We start from the raw sequence: 17219 nt of genomic DNA, 5'->3' as shown, positions 1-17219 counted from the left end.
GTCATTTTATCTACATTATTTGTGGAGAATCTCTGAGAACACAGGAGTGCTTCTGACCTAGTTAAACTCCTGCTATTTAGAAAATGATTATTAAAAAGCCATCAATACTTCTCTGAGCCCACATACTCACTTGTTGCCCTGTAACCAGAAGGATGGAGCCTTCTTTCCCATGTACCACTTGCCGGTAAATGTGATCTAGAATTAAGAGTTCACTCCAGCAGTTCTGAAGCAACTTCATTTGGTCATCAACCTGTAAAGCAAACATGAATGTTGGTGGCATCACTCTGGGAGTCTTACATCACACTATGGAGTCAGTCCTTCTTCAAGCATCTGGTTAACGTCATGAGAACAGAAACGCTATCAAAAATTATTCATCCGCAAAATTGCTATTCTCAGCTGAATAAATAGGACACTGCTGAAACCCTTATCCATAAAGTGTATAGAATATTTACAACTAATTACATTCTAGGAAAGCAGAACTACAGTATTATTATGCAAAGTAATAATAACAGTATATTTATGAAATGCTTATGGAAATGGGATATTATTTTTACCCAAAACAAGAATAGCAGAAATAATGCTACTGTGAACTTTTCCATACTCCCCATCCTTGAACCTCTGCTTCTGGAAATAGCAAGGAATCTGGAGATTCAAGAGTGTTATTACTGCAACAAGCCCAAGTCAAAGATGGGTCCCTTGTAAAGGAAAAGTGAAGAGAGAGGTAAACACTCCCTGTAAGAATGGCTGTGGTACTATGAAAGAAGAAGAAAACTTCTGCAAAACCAGAAGCTGTGTAGCTTCAGGAGTCACCGGTATGGCAAGCAAGGGCTGTGCACAAGGCAGTAGCGAGCAGTGAGACGTATCACTGACTGCATTTGGTAATAGAAGGAATACACTGGGCACTCACCACAAGCAACCTACACTAAGTTTTTGTGCAATGTTATTTGGGATGTACATATTACAGGACAACAAAGTATATCACTAAACTGACTCCTATTGCAATAGGATTGCATTCAGTTTTACTCACTTCAAAGACTGAAAAGTAATAAAGATTTCCATGGAAATGGGAGAAAAAAATTCACAGATTAGTGGAAGGCAGACTATGAATTTAAGTCATGGTAAGCACTGATATCCTCTGGACCTGTTCTTACTGAACTTACCGATTTCTTCCTAAAATCAAACAAAGTCTGTGACTTCAGACATGTGTCCTGAAAGACTTAAGACATGCGTACACTAGCCTTGCTACAATTAAGTGTGTGGTGTGGATGTGGTAATAGCATATATATAGTTAAAAGGACTCTAAGAACCTGCATAGATAGCAATTGCTGAACAGATTTAAAATGCTATAAATTAGGAAAAGTAAAAAAGAAATTAGCAAAGCGAATATTTAAAGTGGAGAAATGCCTACAATTTCTGAGACATGGAACTATTAAAATTGTTTTTCAGGGTTTCTAATTTCAATCACTTTAGAACTAGATTTGATAATGCACAGGAAACCGCAGTATACTACAGAGCAGTCTTGCATGAGCTGAATTAGATAATGCAATAGATGTTTTCAAAATTTATCAGCTATGACCTAATGAATTTTTGAACTTAGTTCTTTCAAGCTTGTTTTCTGGTTGTATTAGAGAAGGAAGTAACATTTGATACTAATAGATTTTTATAGTGTCACCAGTGAACATTGCCTAGTATTTTCTCTCTCTTTCCAGTCACTTGCCATATAGCTCAGACTTTTAACATCTTAAACATTGAACTCTCTGTTTACCTCCTTCATTCATCTTAACTTCCCTTCTCCTCACTCACAGTCTTCTCCCGACTGTTCTTGTCCCAGATTCTCCCCCTTAGGTATCTCAAATTAATCCCTCTTGCTGGACTGTGCAAGCAAATGAAATCAGGAGAGAAAGGGAGCCGATTAGCACAAAGCCAGTGGCAAGAAAAGGGCAGAAGATCACCTGTGCAGCAGATTACGTTCTCCCTCACAGCCTGCACTAGGGACCCTCAGTCCTTGCTTTTACCTCCTCCATGACTGCAGCAGGTATCTGTGCTGGAAAACTGACCTCCTCATTCCCTCCAGTACTGCTTTACCTAGAGGATGATATAATTTTCATGGGGTTTTGTTTTGGTTTTTTAAACTTTATTTTTATCCCCACCTGGCTCTTTAAAAAAAAAAAAAAAGAAAAAGGAAAACTATATCCAAATATCTATGCCTAAATAATAGCTTAAGGTTGCAAAATCAAGCACTGCAGAATTAATTAATGCTTGTATTAAGATTGTCTGTCCTATTCTTGTCTTATCTTCAAACTGCATTTGTGTTATAACAGATTTTAGTGCACAGACACAGAAGGGCTGAATTAGTATTGTGCAAACACTCTCAGTTCTGATATTCCAAATGTTTTGCCTACTTTGGCTTTCCAGTATTAACAATAATCTTTTATCACAGTTGCTGTTCTGCCTACAGTCACAGTTAATACATGTATGCTCAGATAAGCTACATATCCATTGGCAATAGAGATGGAGGAAAGGAAGAGGTGTGGACTCTGTAGATGGATATATTGCTAAGTCAAAGTAAAGCCAGGGCAATCACAAACTCAGCCTTGCTCCGTCCCTAGGCTGGCTGTGCCCATGATAATTCATTTCTGTTCAGATCACACAGCAAGGCTGATTCTGTATTAAAGATCTCTCTCTTCCTCTGCCCACAACATGTATTTGACTACAAAACCATTTCAACCAGGTGACTTGTTAGCTCAAGAGAGGACAGTAAATTACCACATTGATACACTCCCAACCAAAACTTGGGCCAGGTTTAAAATAAGGCATTATTTGAAGAAAATGTTTGAAATTTAGATTCTAGTACTCTTGCTTTTTACATGAAACTGTTTTCTGATCATTTTCTCCTCTGTACAACAAGGTGTTACAAAAATCAAATAAATCATGCTAACATGATAATTTAATCCAAAACTAGCATTTCACACAAAGCTATTGCAGCTTACATCTGAATGAAATAAACTGTGATACAGTTTAAACATTCAGCATCCATGTCATAACAACTAATACCTAAATAAGAGGTCAAGCATTTGATTATATTGTAAATGACATATTTTCAGCTCACCCATCTGTCTCAGCCACAGGCTTTTGAAAACAAACTCCACTTTACAGGTCTGGCTTTCTGAAGGCCCCAGCAGCAGCTAGTCTGCAAACAAAGCTTACCTCCCAAGCTTTATCATATCATTACTGAGCCAGTGCTGTGAAAACAGTATGAGATGGCAAAATCACAAAAAAAAATATTTTGCACAGTCTGTTCCTGCTGTTCTACAAAACTCATAAAACTAGCAACAGCGAACATCTGCTAGTGGTTCACAAAACCTGCTTCTCTGTATTCACTGTAATTTAACCAGTGAAAGGCTATAAAATGGATAGCATAAAAAGCACAATGCACATCCAAAACACCGTATTGCCTTCAGAAGAAGACTATTAGATCCAGCTGCTTTTGCCATTTTAAGAAAGCTGGCAGGGCAGCAGAATGCTTCCCAGTTTGCACTAGGAAGAAACAGAGATGACTTTAAGGAGGGTCATGGATTACTAAAATGTAGAGCAAGTGATCGATTCCAGCCTACTTCTGAAAGCCATGTAGATGAGGAAAAACACATACTTTATCTCTGCTAATGCATATGAAATGAAAAATAGAAAACAACATTCAACAAAAATGCTAACACATCACTTCTTATGTTAGAATGAGCTGTTAAACTTTATGATGTGTGTAACTTCAGCCAGAACACAAACACCTTTGTGTTTCCGTGGCACGTCAATAAATGAGTTGCAGAAGCATATTATCTGGCAAAATGAAAAAATCAGCCTTTCACCAAAACAAGTGTATGCCTTAAGCTGATCCTGAAGGCAATCCCACTTGTAAAACTGCTGCTAAATTAAAAGGGAAGCAAAGACAACGCTTAGGAGGAGGTTTTAAAGGAGGGGAATGGGTGGGCAGTGCAGTGAGAGAAGACATAAGGGAAGTTGATGATAACTTTCTGATGCAAATGGTGGATGGGCCAACTAGGAGAGGAGCGCTGCTGGATCTTATCCTCACTAACAAGGAGGGTCTGGTTGAAGAGGTGAAGGTTGAGGGCAGCCTTGGTTGTAGTGACCATGAGATGGTAGAGTTCAGGATCTCATGTGGCAGGAACAGAATAGCTAGCAGAATCACAACCCTGGACTTCAGGAGGGCCAACTTTGGCCTTTTCAAGCAATTGCTAGGGGAAATCCCATGGGACAGGGTACTAGAAGGTAAGGGCCCCAAGATAGTTGGTTAGCATTCAAGGACTGCTTCTTCCGAGCTCAAGATCAGAGCATCCCAGCAGGTAGGAAGTCAAGGAAGGGTACCAGGAGACCTGCATGGTTAAACAGGGAACTGCTGGGCAAACTCAAGTGGAAGAAGAGGGTGTACAGATCATGGAAGGAGGGGCTGGCCACTTGGGAGGAATAGAAGTCTGTTGTCAGAGGATGTAGGGAGGCAACTAGGAAAGCTAAGGCCTCCTTGGAATTAAACCTTGCAAGAGAGGTCAAGGACAACAGAAAGGGCTTCTTCAAATACATTGCAGGTAAAGCCAACACTAGAGGCAATGTAGGCCCACTGATGAATGAGGTGGGGGCCCTGGAGACAGAGGATAAAAAGAAGGCGGAGTTACTGAATGCCTTCTTTGCCTCTGTCTATACTGCTGGAGGCTGTCCTGAGGAGCCCCGGACCCCTGAGGCCCCAGAAGAAGTCAGGATAGAGGAGGAATCTGTCTTGGTAGATGAAGGTTGGGTCAGGGACCAATTAAGCAACCTGGACGTCCATAAATCCATGGGCCCTGATGGGATGCACCCGCGGGTGCTGAGGGAGCTGGCGGAAGTCATTGCTAGGCCACTCTCCATCATCTTTGCTAAGTCGTGGGCAACGGGAGAGGTGCCTGAGGACTGGAGGAAAGCGAATGTCACTCCAGTCTTCAAAAAGGGCAAGAAGGAGGACCCGGGTAACTATAGACCGGTCAGCCTCACCTCCATCCCCGGAAAGGTGATGGAACAACTTGTTCTTGGTGCTGTCTCTAGGCACATCAAGGATAGGGGGATCATTAGGGGCAGTCAACATGGCTTCACCAAGGGGAAGTCATGCTCAACCAATTTGATAGCCTTTTATGAGGACGTAACCCAGTGGATAGATGATGGTAAAGCTGTGGATGTGGTCTATCTCGATTTCAGTAAAGCGTTTGACACGGTCTCCCACAGCATCCTCGCAGCTAAACTGAGGAAGTGTGGTCTGGATGATCGGGTAGTGAGGTGGATTGTGAACTGGCTGAAGGAAAGAAGCCAGAGAGTGGTGGTCAATGGGACAGAGTCCAGTTGGAGGCCTGTGTCTAGCGGAGTCCCTCAAGGGTCGGTACTGGGACCAGTGCTATTCAATATATTCATTAATGACTTGGATGAGGGAATAGAGTGCACTGTCAGCAAGTTCGCTGATGACACAAAACTGGGAGGAGTGGCTGACGCACCGGAAGGCTGCGCAGCCATTCAGAGGGACCTGGACAGGCTGGAGAGTTGGGCGGGGAGAAATTTAATGAAATATAACAAGGGCAAGTGTAGAGTCCTGCACCTGGGCAAGAACAACCCCATGTACCAGTACAAGTTGGGGGCAGACCTGTTGGAGACCAGCGTAGGGGAAAGGGACCTGGGGGTCCTAGTGGACAACAGGATGACCATGAGCCAGCAGTGTGCCCTTGTGGCCAAGAAGGCCAATGGCATCCTGGGGTGTATGAGAAGGGGTGTGGTTAGCAGGTCGAGAGAGGTTCTCCTCCCCCTCTACTCTGCCCTGGTGAGGCCGCATCTGGAATATAGTGTCCCGTTCTGGGCCCCGCAGTTCAAGAAGGACAGGGAACTGCTAGAGAGAGTCCAGCGCAGAGCCACGAAGATGATTAAGGGGGTGGAACATCTCCCTTATGAGGAGAGGCTGAGGGAGCTGGGTCTCTTTAGCTTAGAGAAGAGGAGACTGAGGGGTGACCTCATTAATGTTTATAAATATGTAAAGGGCAAGTGTCATGAGGATGGAGCCAGGCTCTTCTCAGTGACATCCCTTGACAGGACAAGGGGCAATGGGTGCAAGCTGGAACACAGGAGGTTCCACATAAATATGAGGAAAAACTTCTTTACAGTGAGGGTGACCGAACACTGGAACAGGCTGCCCAGAGAGGTTGTGGAGTCTCCTTCTCTGGAGACATTCAAAACCCGCCTGGACGCGTTCCTGTGTGATATGGTCTAGGCAATCCTGCCCCGGCAGGGGGATTGGACTAGATGATCTTTCGAGGTCCCTTCCCATCCCTAACATTCTGTGATTCTGTGATTCTGTAAGTTGGATGTCAGGTAAAACCTTGAAGGTGAGGATGATGAGATTGGATGAGATGCAGACTTAAAGGGTTTGTGTGACCCTAAGTGATGCTGCTGGGGCAGAGAAGGAGCAAGTACTTTCTGTTAGAGAAGCAGAGGATGGCAGTTGTCACCAGCACAGGCAGGAGAAGTCCCAGAGGTGAAAGTGGGCATGTGCATTGTCTACTCTCTCAGACAGCAGGGATACAAACGCGGAGCAAGGCATAGCTTTCTGATAGCATTGACATATGGCAATAGGTAAATCCCGTTTCCTACACCAAAATCCTGTTTACCTATGCTTACAGTGAGGATGAGGAAACATGTCAGAACTCTGAGTCATCCATAACCTTGTATCTCATGCTGTTTGGACTACTTGTAGCATATTCCTGAGTCATAAGCTGGAAGACGAATGGTCCTTGCTGCAACCCCCCAGCGCCATCCCGCTGTGCTGCCTACTAACTACTAAGCTAGCCAGAATAAACTAACTTAAGAGCATAACCCATTATGTAGAAAGGGTCTCCCAGCATCTGGAATGCTGATAGGTAAACAGGTAGACACAGTGAATGAGACACTGCGCAGTCAGTTTGCCTGTGCAACATCCACTGACAGGTGTTTTGTGTACAGGCGGACGGCAGGATTCAATGCACTATATTCTGATAAGGTTTTAAGATCTTAGCCTTGCCATGTTGACCTGGAAACATGTCTTCAGTGACCTCATGATAGAAATGTGCACAGTATCAGTATTAGTTGACAGTATTGTGACCTCTGTGAAAGAAACCTTTGGCCTGTGCTCTGTCTTTCCCCCCCGCCCCCCCGGTCCCAAGAGGGAATCACTGCTTGCACAGCCTGTTTGCCACAGCACTTGGGAAGGGAAGGGCTGGCTGCAGCCTGCACGCTCCCCTTGTCCCAGCCATTGGTCATCCCAGCTCTTCTCAGTAAAGCACCAGAGAAGAACTGCTGTATGGCTGGGTCGGGAGGAGTTCGTGTGTTTTGGGGTAGGAATGGATGAAGGTGGGTCACAGTGCAGTAGGGGAGTCTATGCCCCAGGCATGGGAGGGTTACTGTGCTCCCTACATTAGCTTACTCTTCTGTTTCACTACAAAATAGTGTTCCCCATTTAAAACGTAAAAAAAATCAGATTTGTGAAAAGAGACAGACAAAGAGATGTGCCTCCTCCACCAAGTCCATTGACCTTTTTTCCTGGGGGTTTAACAGGACCATGGAGCCTGGTGGAACTGTGACGCTCCTCTGCGTCCACTGTGAAAGACTGATATGGTATTGCTCATCTGCACAGTGAAGTTCATACTGTTAAATATCTGAATACAGGTTTGAACACAGTATTCCCTGGTGGCATACCCGAGTTCCTCCACTGCCAGTTGGAATTATAAGTTGACTTTAAATCACTTTTCTGAGTTCTTTGCTAACAAGGCTTAGAAAACAGGCATGCATGATGATACATTTAGACACAACTATTGGTTTGCATCATTTATCTTACCAATATAATGCAAGCCCCACAGGATATTCCCAGGAGTGGAGGAAACAGGCTCTCAATTTGAAGTGTAAAGGTCTAATCCTGAGCACTGTGGTGACACACTATCTCTTGGCAGGACAAAAAGATGGTCTGGAGTTGGGGATGGAGGTGTCACATTTGTCTGCTAGACCCTGGCCTCCCACTCAGCTGGGACCTGAGCTTTTGGTATGGGACTCAGTGGAAATTTGTCAGGCTCATTGAGGCCTCTGTTGACACTGCAATACACAGTCATGCATTATCAATTGTAGTTAAAGGAAGGACTTATCTCAGAAATGCTGGTTACTCATCTGAAAAACTGTTTGTGCTGGTGTTATAGATGAGGAAGGCTAGTGCGATACAAGAGTAGTATTGTTGTAGAGTGTATGCTTCCCACAGCACAGAACGTTAATCATTATAAACTTTTGTTTTTTCTGAAGAACATTGAAATTGCCAAACAGTAAAATGAAGAATAATGTGTATGCTTTCCTGAAATGCATCTTAATCTTATCAAAACCACACTGTGTCTTTCTTGTAGGAAAGTGTTTCACAATATTTAGCATACTGTAACCAACAGCTGCAGATTTATTACAATTTTTCTTCTGAAGAGGTTTTTTCAGCCTGGCACTTGATGAATTACCTGTTAAAAGTTTCAGGGTCATGCTTTTTTTGTGTTGCTCTAAGTTAAATATTTTCCTTATAATTATTGCTGCAGATTCAGTTAAACAATGCACTCACCTTTTACCCAGTCTACACCTCCTGTTCTGAGAAGTTGGAGAATCCTTTTTCATCTCTTTTCATTTGCATAAACTTGTGCTATAGCTTTGGGCTTTTCTGCTACTAAAAATTTAAAAGGGTATCTAATGATTAAAGAAAAAAAATGAGGATTGAAATTTATGTGATAAAACCATGTTGGATTCAGCTGAATTGTTTTTTCTTATGTTTCTAAAAGGGAATGCCAATACAGAAGTAACATGAAGCATTCGTCTCCATGCCACTTTTAAATTCTGTGGCCATTGAATAGCCATTTCCTAGTGAATATGAAGTGATTAAACATCTGTCTGAATCATTCAGCCTGAAGAGTACAGGTTCAAGGGATGGTTGAACTTTCTTTCAAATGTAGTTAGGAGATCACTCACAAGTCATTGCAGACATATAGCTCGAGTTGTTACTTCATTTTCTTATGCTATAGTGAAGCAAATCGCCCCAAATCAAAGTTTTATAAGACAAGTGCAGTCCAGAGGCTAATTTTCACTACTGAATGCACGCATAATTTCCAAATCATTATGTAGGTAGAGAAGGGTTTGGACTCTCCGGATGGGTTGCTGCTAACAGTGGGAAACCTCTATTGCAAGGTTGCTGTCAAAAAGCAGCATGTAACAGCCAATGCGGTTTTAAAAGCAAATGCACATAAGTTTCAGAATCAGTGAATGCCCTAATAAAATGTGATTACTACCTGTCACCTCAGTAATAAAATGCTACAAAGTTCAAGAAAAAATGTTTTAATGTTAGCTATGATTGTTCCAGCTCTTTACTAGAAACCTGTGTGTTATATAAAATTTCTATGTAAAGGCAGGGAGCGATATTTACAAGCCCATGTTGGGTTAGACGACTGTCCTGTTGCCATCTAGCTCTAGTGAGAAATGAATATAAAACTGTATAAGTTTGGTAGCATTTTACATTTTTTCATGATTTAAAAATGAAAGGAAATATAGAAATACTTCAGTGTGTGACTTTTCCTACTCCTTTACGGCACGTAAAGAGGCTGTTATAAAGGTGTAATTATACTTGGTGTGTGCCTGTGTGTGCATGTGTGTGTATACCTCTTCCTTCAATAATTGCTGAATCCATCAGTCAGTGTCAGCTTATTTCAACAAGGAGTTCATTTATCCAAGATATTAAGTTCTTATATGCTTTGTGTGAATCAGTATCCAGATAGAGGAAAGTAACTGCTGGGTACCATGCTGAAAGAAAGGCTAATATGCTCACCCTTTATTCAACAGCAGAGAACAAAGAGAGAGGAAAAGAAAGGGACTAAAATGCTTTATTAACTCTCTGCTTATGGAACATTAGTATTTGGAATATCAAGCCACTTTTTGGTTTTTTAAAGGACATAGATAAGGAATTTATAGCACAAAGCAACATTGTACCTTTGAAAATCCCCACACTTTTACCCTTCCAAAATGTGAAGTGGTGAATATGTGCTGCCCATGCTCTGAAGGGCACGTGGTGTTTCCTGCTTAGCAAATGCACGTGGGGAGAGTGATGGCTTTGCAACAGCTTCTCCCCTCGCATGCCCCTGGACAGCTATGTGTAAGATCACTGTCAAAGAGGGGATCAAAGCAGCAGTGACCAGCCATTTCCCAGTGTCAGTGCTAATCTTCCATTGAGTCAAAATATTTTAATAAAAAGCAGCCTTGATTACCAGTTCACACGCATCCCGTTTTCTTGTAGGAATATAACACAAGGTGCGTGAGTCTCGGGGCCTCAGATTGCTGAAGGGAGCATGGGCAAGCAGCAGATGGTGGTCCTACTGAAGAATAAGGCATCTCATTTTATGGAACTTTGGACTCCATTTAGAGAGTATTCCACTCTATTAAGCATTAAGAAGGTAAATGACAAATCTCAGTTCTTCAAACATCAGATGAAAGGGCTGTTACAATAAACTTTATGTGTGTATATATATATATATATATATAAAAATATAGTGCATCAAATGCAACATATAACACTCCTATTTTTTCTCCTTTTCCTCACATTTATCTCTGTGCAAACTCCATGAAAATGACAGTACGTCACAGTCAGCATTATTTCTGATGAATTATAAATGTGTTTTTCTTAGGTTCTTTTTTGGGTGTGTTTTTTTAACTGAAACTAAGAAAAGGAATTCTTTTTAGTCCCAACTGAGAATTTTGCTTACAATGCAGAGTTTCTTCCCTGTCAAAGTGAATGCAAAGATAAGGAAAGAGGAAAATTAATTCTTCTTCTCAGCATCTGTTTCACAGCATGAAGGAGGAGGTGCCTTCTTCAGGACTGGACCCATAGAACTGACCTTCAAAATCCTGCTCCTGTGAGTATCTCTACTGGTAGTACAGCATAAGTTTATGCACATTTGGGCCTAGAATTTTAAAAAAAAATCAGATAATGCTACGTAGTTTGTGTAGCAATTTTGGTACTAAAGCTGTTTTGTTCCCTTGAATTACTGCAGAAGTACACGTGTTTTTTCTGATGTCAACAAACTAACTGCAAAAAATGTGCTGGGCCATATTCTTAACTCTTAACTTGTATGAACGTAAGTCCTTTGACTTCCACATAAACGAAATCAGAATTAGGCCCACTCGATACATCGTTAGCCTTGTGGGTCTGATCTGCTTTTTAGGATGCACAATTACATCCTCCAGGGAATCAGAAGACAAGACTGAGTCTAGTAAATTTTGTGGTATTGCTGGTGAATTTATTCTCAATATATTGAACCAACAGTTTCATTCTATTGGACAGCAGCCTTTGATTAAAGTCTCTGTGGTCTTCTCCAAGTCACACATATTTTAGTATTATCTGAAAGCATTTCTAATATGTAATGTTCCTTTCCTGTTTGGTGATTTATTGGATAAATTATGATTTCATTTTTCTCACAGCTACCCCATTTTTCCAGCTGACACTTATGCTAAGAGTCTGTAGGTAAACTGTACCTCCTACATTAGCTCTCATTTGTAAAATTTCTTAGAAAACAGCAACATCAAATTTCTTCAGAGATCAATACAACACATGAGTGGATTGTTAATAGTGTAAAATATTAAAGACCAAGTCCTAGTAAAAACTAAATTTATTTTCTACAAAATAAATATTCTATTAAAACTCAATCAACTAAGTATAATATGGAAAATATTTTTAACTTGTGACACAAGAGATATGCTAATTTCAGAAAGACCCTTTAATCTGGTAACAAGCAGGCAGAGTAATCTCTCAACACGCTTAGGGTCCTGTTCTTTCAAGTGCTGCATGCCCCAGAACACTGGTTCTTGCATGCATTAGCACAAGAGTTACTTAAATTGGCTCTTGTTGAAATTACACTATGTGGTTACTCTTCTGTTTAATAGGGTTTGCATTTATTTCCAGTACAGCTATTCAAGGGGAAGTGGAGTATGGGAAAAGGGCAAGCCATAATAGATAATAGAAATATAACCTTGCTCTTTTAACAGTTGACACCTACAAAGATTGGTTTGCATACACAGCGTTGGACTGTATTCACAGTTATACTGATGGGAATATGCAAATAATCTTCTGATGTCATGACTAAAAAGGAGTTACTTTAACATTACAGCAGTGTAAATGAGAGAATAGTTTTCCAGGTAAGCATTAGTGATACTCAAGGTTGGACACTGATAAATCACACAAAGAATCTAATACATTGGACATTCCATACCATTTCTAGTTATCATCAAATCAGCAGGTTTATATTTTAAATGTTCTTTATCTTTTGATTGCACAGCACTGCAATCTTTTTCAGGAATTAAAATATATTGGTTTATATTTAACTTTTCATGGCGCTCTTAATATTTTTGACAAACATCCAACTATGTAAGGGCAGATATTTCCATTTGCCCATATTGGAATCACTGAAACATATGGATCTGAAGTCTCCAGACTGGGAGCTATAGTATGCTAAACAGGACAGAAAGTCACCTGTAATACACTTTGGCAATAGAGGCTGGTGTTAGCGTAAAACACTTGCCATACAAATGTGTTCCACTGTGTTTTCCTCTGTTTCGTAATAGAACAGCCAAAAAAAAAAAACCACAGCGAATGCAGTAAGAAATCATGAGAAACACTATCTTCAGTCAAGATGTGAAAGGAGATGGTATACTGATGAAGAAAAAATACAGAAAGGTTGTCTTACATCCCAAGGGCTGCAGCAGTAACAGTAACTTACTTGGGCAGAGATTAAATGAGAAAGAAGACCCAACGATAAGGGAGAAAGTGAAAGAAAATTCAGCATTATGAATGGGCATTGTCATACGTTAAACCAGTATTTACCTGACTTGATAGAAAAAGTTGCTTAAAAGCACCACCAACAGAAGCTGAAGTCATACAAGAAGGTTGTGGAGAAGTAGTGAGAACATGTGATGCACGATCCAATGAGCTACTGTACATGGGAATGATCCAAAAGACTGAGTACTTCTCCACATCTTAAAAACATTGCAGGAGGCTCTCGGCATGCAGCTACTACTGTCTAGCCAAATTCTTTCAACTATGAACATCATCTTCAAGAAAATTATCTCCTTTCCTGACAAAGTCAAGTGTAAAAGAGCAGACAAAGCCTTGCTATTAAAAATCACAGGAAGTGTTGATTGAATGAATGTTTAAGGAATGGGCAAGTGTGTATGAAAATGTTTTTTCCATTTATCCTTTCATTTGGCTTTGTTTCATTTATTCCCACTTCCTATTTCCTGTATTCTAATTTGGAAATCTCTGAAGTATCATTAAAATAAGGTTGCCACAACTCTGCCCAGGTCACATACAGATGTTAGCACTGCAGTTAATATTAATATTTTAAAATATCCTTGAAGAACCTGTTTTTATTTGGGCTGCTTGTTCGGTTGATGAGAGAAACTTTTGCAGTACAAAATATAGAATGAGTGGGAACATTGCAGGTAAAAATGACTGTGAACTGTGACAAAGCTCAACCAGCCTCTGACTTTCTCTGCTGCCACAGCTGGACACAGGTATCAAAATTTTGTTTCTAAATTGGGTTCCTACATGTCCGTATGCAATAGATTAGCTGTGAGTTTAGGAAAAAGGGATACAGTCTGTACACTTCATTTATTAGGTTTTTCTTAGCTCACTTCTGGTGACAGCAGGGGCGAAGAACAACAAAATCAGGTTGCTCTAATTACTTCCTCTTCACCTATGAGTGTTCCATACACAATGTGGGAGCCAAGTTTTAATCAGACTGGCAGAAACTTGGTCAATGGGTAAAAGCTTGTAATAAAATGGCAAGATTTTCTTAAAAAAAATAATTTTTTGCATAGCTTGTGTTCAAGTGTCTAGAAATCTACTACTAATCTAGGTCTGAGTGCAAGTTACTTTGGTTTATAATTAAGTTTATTATGACTTTTATTTTTGAAGATTTACCATGACCAAAATATTATTTTGACACCCTAGTGTAAGAAGATTTATTGATTAACCCTAGATTTATCCCAGACTTATCAAAGACAAGCGCATTGCGATTTTGCCTCTAATAAGTTTTTCTGAGACGTATTAGAACTTTTAAAAATATAGTTACATGAGTAACTATATCAGGGCAATTTTCCTGGTACATAAAATAGCTTGAATGATTTAGAAGTATAAATGAATGCAAGATTATATAAATATTCAGCATCATTTCACTGACAGGTAATGGATTGAATTCTCTCTTTGGCTCTCTTCTTTTTTTTTAACTAATCTGCCTGAGGGTCTGTCTCTTTTAGATTACAAGGTCTTTAGGGAAGGGACTGCCTATTATTATGTTTTTATGCAGTACCTGTTTATGTTACCATAAATCTAGTAGTAGAAAAGGGTTGCCTGACTTCATGGAGTATGCATGGACACTTCTCTGTAAATAAAATTATCTAGCTTTCAATTTAAACTGCCAGCCCCCAAAATAAACCCAGATATTATTAGTGAAGCAAACTGCCTCCTTATATAAATATAAGCATCAGCTTAACAACACAATAAGAATATTTTGCTCAATATTTTTTGTACTGTGGCATAACCATATAACCTGACATCCTATGTAACACCATCCTAGGTATGGTATTATATGGTATCCTGAGGTTGGAGGTAGATAAGAATTTATTTCATTATAAATGTCTTTGAGATGGATTCTACAATTCATATGCAGACAAAAATACAAAAATATCTGGGCTTCAACAGAAGACTTCAAGGAGCAGGTCCTTAGTTTGTATTGCTTTGTATCTGTGAAGGCTCTAATAATGCACACATACAACCTAACATAAGCCTACTTCTAAATTCAGCTTCTGGCGACAGCTCCTTTTATATTTTCTCTTGCAGTTGCACACACAGCACCAAAATCCAATCTACTGTGTCAAATATATACATTTTGCAAATATATGACTATCTGATAAATGGAGTTGAATCTGGGTTTTTTTAGGTTACTTTTAACAACTGAGAAATGTGCATAGTTTATTTTTTAGCTCACGTGTTGCATGCAAATTGCCTCTTTCTATAGTGCAATGTGCATATGAAGTTCCCCGAGATGTCTGAACTAGATTCACTGTGAGTACTTATCCAGAATATGCAATTAAAATGTAATTCATTTCTAGATATCATCAATATTCTGTCATTGTATAAGGGGAATGGACTAGATGACCCATGAAGTCTATTCCTACCCTCATATCTATTATGATTACTTATATTAGTAAAATTGCTTTTAAGGTCACTTACATTTCATGGTTCCCTTTACGCAAATATTTGGTACATTTGGCCATTCATGTGCATTATTTCGTGCTGTTTAGAATGAATTCAGTACAGGTTGAGCATGAAATGAAGCAAAAACCCGATATTTTGTTGTAAATAATTCATAAAACAATGTTAAGACCCTTATTCCCCATGAGGCATCCACATGATGAGCCACCCAAATGAAGAAGCAAAAACATCCACTTCCCCTGCCATGGGTGCGCCCCTGACAGACTCCTTGGGGTCAGAAACGCATCAATCTCTTTTCACACATGAGCTAATCAGTTCAAAGAGGGAAGTGCCAATGAGCTATTAGATCAATACGGTGAGGTATGGAGATTGATCTTATCCCAGAGTGACTACATCAACAGCCTCGTCAGTGTGACCTCTGCCCTGCGGCGCACATTATACAGGATTGCAAGTCTGATATCTGAATGAAGACCTCAGGTCATTGCTTTTAATAATCTGCTTTGCAGAAAGAATTAAAAGTAAATCTGTAAAGGGATGACTAATGAAAATATGAAGTGCTTTCTTCTCCTTTAGTCTTGGAACGCTTGTGGAAATCACGCCAACTTTTCACAGAACCAGCAACACTGACTGTCTCGCACACAAACCTGCTCAGCCATGCCTGGCTATTGGCATTTGAGATAACACGTATAACAGAGCCAATGATATTTTGCTCTCCTGCCACAAAAATTAATAAAAGAAACTGAATACAAAACAATACAAAGTACTAGCTGTGTCAAAATTGATTGAAGTATTGGGTGAATTACTCCAGTTCTTTTATGTGAACAGCCAGATCGAGAGCTACGCTGGAATCCTGATGGTCTGAATTATTTAGCTGGTGTAAGTGGGATTGCAGTAGCTGCCACTGCCGTGAAAGTTGCTCACGATGCTGCCATGTACCGCCCACCAAGCAAAACGTTCCCAATACTTGCATCAACTCAAGGTCCAGCCCTGGAAGTCTCAGTCTGTTTCCATTTAGGCCAAAGGCCAGTGACTTCGGCGGGAATTTATCTGAACAGAGGAGCCTGGCTTCACAATATTTAGGAGCGATACGTACATACATCCTATAACACTATCCTGTCCCTTAAACAACCTGTGCTGGCAAGTGTCACCAGCTTTACGGGAAGTCTGTACATGAAGTGACTGCAAGTAATACTACAAGCAACAATTTCAGGCCTCTCGTTTTAAAGACTAATCTTTTTGACATACAGTTTCAGAGATGCTGAAAAAAAACTACAATTTGTTGTCTCAGAACATGATATTCATATTGTTAATATTTTTAAACCCCTGAATAATCTTATTGCAATGAAATATTTATGTATATAACACATTTTAATACTGTATTTTTATTATACCAAACATTTTTATTGTTCATGGTATAATTGAATCAATGAATTAGAAGAAGGTTACTAAAAAAGGATTAATGCATTTTTAATGAAACTGAATGATATAACTTCTGTTTTTCACTAAGAATAACGGCAGATCTATCAGGTTTGTATAGATAAGAGCTTTGTGAGTTTATCGGAAAGCCCGCATAATGGCTCTCATTTAGCTGTAACCTAGAAAAACAGACGTAGCCATCCTATTCAGGGTTTTAATTCATTGTTTATGTGTATGATCGGTTTTCCACCTTGTGATCAGATCGCCTATCTAATCATGAAAATATGAATCTGTTTAGCAGATACATCTATTTCCGGTAGTAAAACACTTTTTGAAGACAATGCTCTTTCAAAGTCTAAATGGAAGAACCGAGCTAGCCGTACAATACCACTGGCAAACGTTTCTGAATTCTTAGGTTAATGGACAGGGAACCGGTGAGAAATTTGTATGTTAACAGAGAGAACGTGGACATTTCAAT

At 40.0% G+C, this 17219-nt stretch overlaps 1 protein-coding gene across 1 annotated transcript in view; it reads right to left on the bottom strand.

Annotated features, from left to right (window-relative positions):
* NR5A2 (nuclear receptor subfamily 5 group A member 2) overlaps positions 1–17219 on the bottom strand; it is an 88875-nt gene that overhangs the window by 43865 nt on the left and 27791 nt on the right. The window contains exon 5 of the mRNA XM_068406086.1: positions 131–250. Within this exon, the coding sequence (XP_068262187.1) occupies positions 131–250 (120 nt within the window). The remainder of the gene's footprint in view (positions 1–130; positions 251–17219) is intronic.

This window comes from Nyctibius grandis, chromosome 8 (assembly GCF_013368605.1).
Source record: "Nyctibius grandis isolate bNycGra1 chromosome 8, bNycGra1.pri, whole genome shotgun sequence".
NCBI classification, from domain to species: domain Eukaryota; kingdom Metazoa; phylum Chordata; class Aves; order Nyctibiiformes; family Nyctibiidae; genus Nyctibius; species Nyctibius grandis.
The sequence above is the reverse complement of the archived record's forward strand: the minus strand, read 5'-3'. Positions and strand labels throughout refer to the sequence as shown.